Source organism: Idiotropiscis lumnitzeri, chromosome 10 (assembly GCF_059441095.1).
Source record: "Idiotropiscis lumnitzeri isolate Australia: NSW breed Sydney's pygmy pipehorse chromosome 10, RoL_Ilum_1.0, whole genome shotgun sequence".
Classification (NCBI taxonomy): domain Eukaryota; kingdom Metazoa; phylum Chordata; class Actinopteri; order Syngnathiformes; family Syngnathidae; genus Idiotropiscis; species Idiotropiscis lumnitzeri.
In genome coordinates this window covers 15027412-15039009 of record NC_142400.1, presented here as the reverse complement: position 1 = coordinate 15039009, position 11598 = coordinate 15027412, and the positions used below count along the sequence as shown (strand labels likewise).

The following is an 11598-nucleotide window of genomic DNA, read 5'->3' as shown; positions in this document are numbered from 1 at the left end:
TCATTTCTAAGACGAGTATCGATTTCCGTACTAGAGAATCAGCATCCGAAGGACAATTCTGTGATTTGCTAGGGGTGCATTTTCCTTCGGCCCATTCTTTGCATTTGCCACCTGACAACGAACCCACAAATGACAGACAAATTCCTGTCTTTTTTTTTTGTCTTAACTGCTTAGGATGTCCTATGTGGTGCTCTGGTCGCATTGGCGAAAAATTGTTTACATTACATTCATCATTTAAGTTGCTTATCCTTGATCAAGGAGATATATAAATGGGGATTTTTCCAAAAATGTTGAATCCCTAATTGGACTACGTTAAGGGAATTGAACTTCACAATTTGTGCTGTAAATACATTTGAGTTTGAATTGCATAGTGTCGAGTACATGCCAAATAATGACATTCATCTGTTTTTATTAAAACCTTTACATAGTTTCTAAATAAAGAATGGCAACAATAAACGCACATCAAAATCTAAACATTTATTGCGTAAATAAAATTACACACAATGAAGCGATGACAGGGGTCAAGAGGAGTTGGGTGGAAGTTTTTGGAGAATCCAGGATTTCAGCAGCTCCACCTCTGGCAGTGAGAGTTGGTGGTTGAGACCGTGTATGGAGTGGAAAGCGGTTTTCATCCCTGCCTTCTGTAGCGAAACCGAGGTGTCCTTTCCCCACTGGTGTAGTACCAGCTCATCACTTGTCCCATGGCACTGGAGCAACTCCGGGAGAGAGTGCCCTGCTCTGACCCGCTCCTCCACTGCCTTCATTACACAGAAATATAAAAGTGAGAGCCAGATCTGGTGTGACTGCTCAAAATGAATCATAAATAAGGTGGTTTGACTACACTGGAGTAAGTTGGATTTTTCGTGGGCGCCCACAAGGCCTTTTATAATTCCCTCTTTTAGTTGTATATTCCACGACAATCAGCAAAAAAAGCTGACCTTTTGACTCTAACAGCAAAGACACTGAGGAATAACATCCAGATGGCGACCAACCGACGGAAGTATAGATTTACTGGCGCCACCAATACTAGGCCCAATGCATCCTCGGACCAGAGTGCTTCCAGGTGTCCTGTCGGACAACCGTCTCCCCTACAGAGCCCCTGCAAAATGCATCTTTCAGAACTTAAGTCTGAAATTGGCATGGCACTGAATGTGGCTATATTAGCGATTCAGTCAATGTTACCAAGTTTCCTCACAGAACATTTTGACTTGAACTACAAGCATTAAAATGGATGCAGTATTACTTCCACTCACAGGTGACCCAATTGATCATATTAACGTCGCTCAGCAGATTTTTTGCCCAATGTTGCGAGCAAATATTTGACCCTCCACCACTAGATGGCAGCAGCAACACACGTAGGCAGATGATACAACAATGCTTACAGGCATATATTCTTTATCATATGCAAAAAAATCTACTCTTCTTGCAGCCTACCGAGTCACTTAGTTGTGAAACTGTTTATGAATGTATTTTTATAAAGTTCCCCCTGGTGGCATACACACGAGAACGTGAACACTGTCAATGAGCATTTCCACATGAAATCAAGATGCACAAACTTTACATTCTATTGAATTGTGTTAATACTCCATGCTTTGCAAGACATACAATGTTGTGTAGTGTTGGGAGAACTTCCACAGGGCACAATTAATTGAGATATGAGTGATTTGAGTCCCGAGCAAGGTCGGGGAACAAATCGAAGATTATATGTCAAGGGACCACAGTACCTGGATTCCTATATAAATTCATCATAAAAATGTGATCTGTGCGACATCTACTGTAAAGCACATTAGTCTGAGTAGATTGTTTGGACACGCAAACATTTCATTTGAAAAAATAAACAAATCTTACACCATAGCAACAGATAACTCGTTGGTTAGTTTAAGAAAAAGGTGTTCGGCAATTGTTACTTTGATGAAGATCCAAATCACATTTCATGACCAATAAATGTTGAAATCCAGGTATTTCTAAAGAGTTGACATACCTTGTCTTGTCTACAGTATAAGCTCGAGGACATGCGCAAACGGTTAAGCCATCATTTTCAATTCAATGAAACAAATGGCTTGCCAATCTCTGGACTCCTGGAGGTCCATGATATAAATTGCAATACAGTCTTTAAAGGGGTAAATCCATGGCTCAAAACATGCTTTTTAATTAATTAATTAATTATTTTTTTTTAACAAGGAGCTCAGTAACCCCAACTTCAAATTTTAGGGGCACTGGAAGAAAAAATAGGGGGGCCAGTGCCCTTGCAGCCCCACCCCCATAGCTCCGTTGCAGTGTATCTGGTAACCATTTATATAATTTGTTGAAAATATGGCAGCGACTACTCTGGCAACTGGATAATCATAGTCATTTGTAATTTCATCTTGAAGCATAACGTTTATGCAAAACCCTTCTGTTCTGTATCCCAGGGAGGTCGAAGGAGGTTTCAAATTGTTTATGCATGTTGTCACTTTGTTTATGTGGCATGAAAAAACACACACAACAATGATGAAACCACTTTGAACACAAATTGAACCAGAAATAACAGGCAGTGCCTTTTTGTATAATTGATGTGTTATACCTGGAGGGCAACAGAGTCTTTATTGAGGAAACTGGAGAGTGCATAAACCCCAGCGACATCAGGGTGATACCGACAGACCAAGTGGAGGGCCAGAGCGCCACCCATGGAGAAGCCACCTTGTATTTAGAGAGACAAAGAGAAAAATAATAGTCACAAAAACAGTTGAAGCACTGTGATTATTTCAGAATTAGGCAAGGACCCGAACTTCTTCTTTCAGATCAAGTACATGTACAACAATTTTATTCCATTCTCTATTCTTCCATTCTATTCTTTCTTGGAATATCTCTTTAATTAAAAATAACTTTCATCACTCAGCATAAGTTAGGTGAACATCTGGCTACACACATTCAGCCAAATACAGATGCAAGCAGGTGTCGTTTGAACAAACGGGAATAGCTCCGTTGTTGACAGACACACTAAACTTTTGCAAATCGCAAAGCTGCAGTAATTGAACTCTTTTTTCGCAGAGTAGAAAGAATAAAACCTGTGATTATTATGATATCCTTTTTTCCTGTATACTCTATGTCGCGGTGCTGTTTGGATTCGGACACAGCATTTCTTATTTAAAAGTTTATACAGCAACATCAAAGCTATTCATCAACCCGACTATGCTGTTTTGCGTTACGCGTTAACATTAAGCTAATGGTGGGACTTTTGTGAGCCCAAGATACGTGGTTGTTTAAATATACGTGTAAATCTCTTTATTTAGTGTAAGTTTTACTGTGAACTTCAAATGTGAGTATAAAAAAAAAACAACTTGAAGCATGCACACATTGATTATTTTAGAAGAACTGTTTGCTATCTGCCAAACTGAAGATTGGATGCTCAGGAAAATCAGAATAGTAGAGCATATTGTCACTGTCCTATGATAAACAGACATACATTTTTTTCATTTCAACAAAATAATTAAAAAAAAAAAAATCACAAAATTGGATAGATGTGTTTTTCACAGGACAGTGACGATGTGACAGGCTGGTAAAGACGCCGTAGTATTGCATTGGCATAATAAGGGCCAAGTGGTAGTAAAGACGTACAGTATCAATATTAGGCCTTCAACTAATGATTATTTTAATGAGCAATTAATATGTTGATTATTTCGGAGATTAATCGCTGAATCACATTTCAAAAGTGGGACCCAAGTTCGGTCTTCAAGAGCCCCAGCCTAATCATTTGAATCTTGAAACAGGTTAGATACGGGCTCTTGATGACCGGAATTGGGCACCCCTGTTTAAAAGTCTTACCTTTATTCAAAAACAGGACATTCTTTCAAATTTAGAGTGCAGAAAATGTACAAGAGCATTTTTTATTATGATTCAGTTACTAGTTTGTTCCATAACATGTCAGAAAAAAAGGCAAACATGTCGATCATTGTTTTCCAAAGTAAAAGCAGATTGCAAATGTTTTACTTTTGATTGAACACAAAGATAACAAGTCTGCTTTTAAGGAGGACGACAGAAAGCTAAGATATTTACTATTGAGGGGCAGTAATTCCAACGATTTCAAATTAAACGGTGATACTTGATTAGTTGTTGATTAATCAATTACCCGTTGCAACTTCAATCGAGACAGTGTATCAGTACATTCCCAGAACTATGGCTAAAAACTTGTCTATTTTTCACTTTCAATGTTATACTACGCGTTTACTTGGTGGGAAAAAAATACCTGACTCACAAAAAAAAAAAAAAACCTGAAAAAAACAAAACAAAAAACAAATGAATCGTAAGTTCCACATCATCAACTTTTTGGTCTTATAATAAGCCGTCCAAGTCTGTCCTTAATCTTCCACATCTGTGTACATCTGGGAAAATATCCAAGGACCCAAAATCATGTCAGAGAGCTAAATGAAGAAAGAAGAGGGAAATGAAGAGAGTGCAAATGTGGACTTCTGTATAAACTGTCAAGTTAAAAAAGTGATAATTGGGTGCAATTGTGCATAATAAGTGTACTTAGCAAATGAAAAAAAAAGTATTTAAAGACTTCACAAATCTCTAAACAGTAACCCCTCAAAAAGCAAAAGAAAATACTTTTAACCGCCTTAGAATGGAAATGGAAAGTGAATTGAACAAATTACTTGTCAAAAACACTTTCGACTTTATAACTTGGTGAGGCCAGTCAAATTCTCCCACACACAAATAAACTCCCACTTTTCTTTAACCTCCCCGATTAGCATTGAAATGGAAAGGGAATTGATCAAATTCCGCGTCCAAAATACATTCTACTTCATTGCTTTGGGAGGCCAGTCAAGTCCTCCCACAGCAAACGCTTTGAAGAATTATGGGCAGAATTTTGGAGCGCTGGGGGGTGCTATAGCTCCTACCACCAACATTTTTGTCATTAATTTTTTTTCTTATTATTGTGAATGCTACATTTGGTGGAAAAACTGGTAAAAACCAACAACGTACAGTACGTGTGACAGCGGCAGTCAAAAACAGGCGACATAACGGCAAAATTCTTTTGGTTAATTTAGAGGTGTGACACATAATTTTAGTACATTACGTCTACTACCATTGCAGGGTCAATCTAATTTGGCCCAATTTTAGAGTTGAACTTTGTCAGGCATTGGGTGTTTCAATCTGCAAATGTTGCACGGTGTGCCCTCTGAAGTATACCAGAATTAAATATTACGTTGAATCCAGATTTTTTTCTTTCGCCCTTTTCAACACTGTTCTTGGTTTTCGGGATGTTCATTTATGGTTCGGGCACAGGAGGGCCCAAGGATGACGGCGGCCCAACACAAGCCGGGGCATTTTTGTCACTGGTTGCTAAACTACCAAACAGGTAGTAGCCTGGTGCTTTGGATGGAAACAAGTCGCAACAGAAAGCCTTGGCTTAATTTATAAGAAGAATGAGGAGGAGATGTGAAAATCACATGTATCACACATCACATCACTGTGCCCTCTTTACAGAAGTTCGGTACATCATTTGTCTTGTGTCTTTAAGCTCAGGACACTACATTCACTATCATATCATTAACATCTCCGATGTGGAAAATCAAAACTGAGTTCACCCAGTGTTTTTTAAGAGTTAGTATTAGAGCTCTAAGTATGTGCAAGTGGATTTTCCCAAAATTGGGTGTTAAGTTTAACACCTGATTCCACTTCTCCTACCTCTGCTAGCACTCAAATAAAATCAAACTCTATGACTGTGGATGTCACTCTACAGTGTGAACTGAGGCTGAATGACTTACCGTTTTGGTCCCGAAATCGCAATATAAGACGTGATTTCGAGATAGTCAAAGCTGCGTTTTTTTTTCAATGGCCTCACTAAGCAGGTCACAATAACCAACCAATCAGTCAGAAAAGTCACAATACAATTTTTTCCAAAAATCATTCAGCCCTTGAGTGAACTCACACAGTTGTGGCAATGCGCTTTGCTGCATTTTGCATAAAAGATACAGGAGGCTATTCTGAAAGTATAAGGAAAATTAATGAAAGGGTATTTTAAACAACTATAAAAACATCACGTATTCCACTAAAAAAGGTCGACAAATGAACACGAGAAATCTCGTTGCACACTTGAGTACAATGACAATAAAGGGATTTCTAATTCTAATTCTAATTCTAAAATGGATAAATGATATTGAAAAAATGCACCATTGCACGATACTGACATGAATGCAATATATATTGTGTTTTAAATTCCCTTTCCTCACAGTGAAACAGCAGCCTGCCCCTCAGAAAAAGGTTTCCATAGAAAGTTTGAGCGCTTGTCCATCAGCCAGAGAAGTGCACTTTGGGTACACACGGCTGCATTTCGACAGAACAGCCAAGTGAATCCACTGAGTATTTATAGTTAATGACAAAATGTTATGATTTAGTAAGAACGTATTTCAGCACTTTCCCATGAGCATATGTTTTTTCACTTACAGTACTTGGGAATCGAGTTTGGGAGCTTTTCTGGCCCTTCACACTCCGTCTTTCACACAGTTCTCTCCACCCCCCACCTTCTCCTGCAGCACTACCTTCATGATTTCACGACTTGAAGGTTAACCCTTTCCCCGGCGCTCTCAATAGTTTCTCCTTTCATGGGCGACTAGCAATTGGTGAAATTAAAACACTTGATGGCCTCCCATATGTTTCCTGTGGGAACTCTGACCTTACTCCAGTCATAATATTTATAGTACTTCATCCGACTCATTGTATTTCACAGTGATTTAGATGGGCTTGATAAGCGGAATATTTGAAGCAAAAAGCTTTTTAGGGCAGAGAAATGACTTTACAAACGTTTTAGTCACTGTTGGCAGAATATAAAAGGTCCCGGTAACTTGATGAGTTGCATTCTTTATTTTATATCATGACCATGGGAGGCAGGGAGTAAGGTTTGTGACTATGTGCGAGTTTGTGTATGTGAAGGGGAGGGGAATTAGAGGAAAAGAGATACTGTGAGAAAGGGAGTGAGTGAGTAAACCAGACAAAGTAGTAGTGTTGGAAGTTGACAGATTGCATCGCCGCCATACTGCCAAAGTAAAAAGAGCTGACATAGGGGAGGGATTTTAAGTCGCTTACTGAGGTGATTTAATGGTTATAAATCATTCAATTGAATTCATGTTGCAATATTCAGACCCCGAGTTTACAAAAATACTGCTTTTTTTCCCTCCATCTTTTATTGCCAGGCAAAGCAAAATTGCGAGATAGTGTCAGACCCGTAACAGACACATTTGTAATTGATGAATTAGTCATTACTCATGGGTGATAATGGACAACATTCAATATCTCAATATATTAGGGTAATTGTATATCCAGTTAACAACAGATATTGGTATATAGTATTTTTCCGTCTAAGTCCATGAAATGAATGGCAAATTCATACGATCTTTTTTTTTCATTTATTTATGAAACACAATCCATCCATTTACCAACCACTTATCTTTGTTAGGGTCGTCTGTGTGCATGAGCCTATCCCATCTGACTTTGGGTAAGCGAGACTTGGCATAAAACACACATTCTATTTAGAAAACCCAATTAAATCGTATAAAAATGAAAAGAAACTAATATTCTATCCAGTATTATTTTCCATTGCACTAACTATTCTCTTATTTATCTAATTTATATATTTATCTGAATTAGTGTTGTATTGCACTGGAGAGGGGAGCTCTCTAATCTCGTTGCACACTTGAGTACAATGACAATAAAGGGATTTCTGATTCTGATTCTGATGTACAACATAGTGCTAGTGATTTTGAATGGTATTTATTTGGCCATTGGACATTTGTGTTGTATTTTGTATTTTATTTTATATATTATTTATGTTCGGTTCAGATTTGTTATGGAGTTGTATAATCGTGATAATCGCAACCTAAATCACCACATTTATCGGTATTCTCACATTAATACTGAATCCTCCGTGGCAGGGGTCACCAACCATTTTGAAATTGAGAGCTACTGGGTACAAATTAAAGCAAAAAGCTCCCAGTTTGCTCAAATTGCCCGTAGTAATGTTATTGTTATATATTATTAGTTATATGTTACTTTTAATAATTAATGATATCCATGTATTTGGAAACACTTGTTAGTAACACTTATTAGGTAACAGATAAATAATTTGCCACACTTTTCTGTGAATCTTTGCCAGTGTTGGCATTTTCAAATGATCACTTCTACAACATTTGTAGAAAATCCCAATGCCCCACAGCTAGTGACTTATTATTTTTGTTAACAGGCCAGCAGCCATCTCATGTAGTCCTTGGGGGCTTCCTTGGAACGGGGTTAGGGGGCAATAATTTTTAGGAATAAGGCCGGAGGGCGGGGGACTGACTGGCATAAAAGGGTCAAGTGCCCGGCCAGCTCTGGTGATATCATCCATCCAACCATTATCTCAATCAAAATAATCTTGACTATTATTTTGACTAAGATCATCTAGCCCTACCCGTTTCTGCATGATGCATCTTGCGATACTAATGTAAATCACTTCAGTTCCAAGCAATAGAATAAGAAAAATACAACACATGGATCATGTACTGTACTAATAAAACCAGATTCATACCGATGATTATCCGATGTTTGGGGATGCCAACACTGACTTCGTCCTGAATGATGGACCCTAAAGTGCTGCACATGGCGTCAATGGATTGGAGGTGCTCTGGACTGTCGTATGAGATCTTGAAACGGTCAAACCAAACAGTGGACAGGGCTCCGTGCATAGGTGTGTATGGTCTGATTGGGATTAGGAAAAGGCAGTAAGTAACATGGTAATTTTGTCTTATTTATTTTATAGAGTTTGACTGATTCATTTACAGCAGACAATATTATTAAAGGTTTTTTTGTTACCTAAATGATGACATGCAATGATGTCAGTGCTCTACTGGCTGCAGGTATAAATTGCTCTCTAACTTTTTTGCAATTGCAGAACTTTAAAGTGAGACTACAATTGCTTCTCAAATGTTAGCTGTCCTCGGATTTGTTCATATTTGTAACAATCACCCATAAGCCATTGTCTGGTGTTGTGCTGGTTCTCTCGCCAGTTCAAGTGTCTCTTGCGGCCATCTAGGCACCTGCGATTACCGGCAGTGGACGCGACGAAAAAGTCAAGCTCGCCTGTTTTTTATTTTTTTCCCACAGTAATTACGTCACTTTACACTCACAATCATCACTACTCAGGGCTTTGCAACGAGACACAGGCAGGAAGCTATGCTCAGCTAAGTAAAGCCATCTTCATCTTCCATTAACATTTGTCACCAGAAGAGTGCGTTCTCAGCTAAAATGAGCAAAAAGACAGAAGGCCAAACACTGGTTATAGGTGCGGTAAAGATAATTTTAAAATGATTAATTATAGTATTGAGGAAGCAATTTTTGCGCTGACCATATTTAGTGGTCAACCGAACCGAGTGAGCCGACTTTTTCTTCACCAGTCGTGCTGTCTATGATGAATAAAGTCCTCATTAGCATGCAGTTGTTGTCCACGTATTATATAACTAATTTGACCTAAAAGCTGAATTTATTGCTGCCCTTGTTCCTCACCACCATTCTGTGGTCCCGTGGCCACCAACTCTATTTATTATATCTATTTCTGATTGAACTAGCCAAAACTAATAACATGAGGCTAACCCAATTCATTTCTTCCTTCCATCCATCCATCATCCATCTATTATCCGATCCGCTTATCCTTATGATTGTCGCGGGCATGCTGTAGCCTATCCCAGGGGTCTTTGGGTGGTATGCAGGCTACACGCTGGACTGTTTGCCAGCCAATCGCAGAACACGCAAAGACAAATTCATGCCCCATTATCCAGTCAAGTGTGCACTGATTGCATTTCTTCATTTCATTTTTAAGATCAGTTGCAAATTGTCACTGTAGTTATGGTATATTATGGTTCTGAAAAGACAATATTACATCTAGGATTTGTAAATTCTTTTAAAAATACACTGTCACACAGTTAGGTCATAACATTCTCATAAACAACCAAGTAAGTCGCAAATGAATTTCACATCAGCGCCCGCCAATGTTCCTGGTTTTGCTCCAGGCACATGATCAAAACATCAACAGCACGCCCACTCACTCGCTGTGAATTCTCTCGACAATGACCTATTCAGTTCACACATGGACTCAATCGGATCTTACACAGACTTTGTACTAGGAAGCTGGCACGACTGTTTAATATCCACTTTGAACCTGTCTGACTGATTTAGACATTTGCACGCTTCAGAACGCCTCTTAGATGACTATTTCAAAGAATACTGTCGTGCCTTTTAAGACATATTTGGTAAGTTGACAATCAAACAAACAAACACAATCCATACCTTGCAGGGGCTGTGGGGTAAATGACTTTGATGTGAGCAAAGGTCAGACCAGGCGTCATCACATCGCGAACCCAGGCTCTTAACCCTTGCCCAGTGTCACCTAGGCATGGAAATTAAGTGCATTAGCATGGGAAGAACTGAGATTGTATCCTGTATAATATCATGATCTCTTCAACACCTTATTATCATTTTACACAATATGATTAACTTTAGGACGCATGCTCGGTGTAAATACGCTGCAATTACATTACGTGAAAATGTTCCACATCTGTTTCAAGCGCCACTATTTATTCCTTAACAGATGCTACACTATTTACATATAGTTTGTTTTTGTTTTTTTGTATTTCTAATAACTGTATCCGTAAAAAAGTCAATGGTCTGTCTTGGCAATTTTGAACTATCGGTCAGACTGTTAAAAAGATAAATGGATAGTAAAACTTCATGCACCCTGGAGAGTTTCTGAGGCAACGCACCTGAACCGTGCAGAAAGATAACCGACGCGGAGTGCTTCCCGGTGGGAGACACAACACACTTCCGTAGCTTCTGCATAGCAGCCATGACGGCAACGGCGAGTAACGTAATCTCGCGAGAGTGTGCGCGATGCAGCATGGGATGGAATATTTATTCATTTAATTATGTATTTATTTATTTATTTTAAAATTCGTATCAAACATTCGCACAAAATACTACATATATATACACACAGCATGAGTTTTTCCTCACAGTCAAATACAAATACGCACATTCAAATACAGACAAAACAGGTAACAATAATTTTAAAAAAGAAGAAATGGTTTGGAATTCCAGTTTTTCTCAGTTGCTTTGGTACATTTCTCTGGTCAGATTTGAATTTCTCAAAGCTACTTATTTACTCATTACTTATTCTTTTGTGTCACTGCTCATTTATTTGAACAGGTTGCAAATGTTCAAATACGTGTTTTTTCAGACATTATCAGTTGCGTATGTTAAGTTGATCAAAATGTATTGTAATGAGTCTCACACCCACAAAATGTTCACTGCAGTTCACCGTACTAGTCTTTACACGCACCATGGTTGAACAACTTGTCACATCAAGCACATTACTGTACATTCCTATAAGTGTCTATTTTCAGAATCACCCACTGCCAAGTTGTAATTGTTGGCGGAATCAGCTCCCTTGTCAAAACCTTAACGAGCCAGTACCTCAACAAGAGGAGGATGAATGGTCCAGTCATCTAGAGATGGGTTGCAACACGTCCTCCTCTGTCTTTTCACAGCCTATGCCTCGATCATATCGTTTGGGGCTTTCAATTATTGCCT

At 38.7% G+C, this 11598-nt stretch overlaps 1 protein-coding gene across 1 annotated transcript; it reads right to left on the bottom strand.

Annotated features, from left to right (window-relative positions):
- Positions 1-462: 462 nt before the first annotated feature.
- On the bottom strand, positions 463-10876 carry lyplal1 (lysophospholipase like 1). Its single transcript, XM_088307021.1, has 5 exons — positions 10773-10876; positions 10300-10399; positions 8546-8715; positions 2564-2679; positions 463-758 (listed from the first exon to the last, which is right to left on the bottom strand). The coding sequence occupies exons 1-5, from the start codon at positions 10855-10857 to the stop codon at positions 522-524; spliced, it is 708 nt and encodes a 235-aa protein (XP_088163147.1). The 5' UTR covers positions 10858-10876; the 3' UTR covers positions 463-521.
- Between the last annotated feature and the right edge of the window lie 722 nt (positions 10877-11598).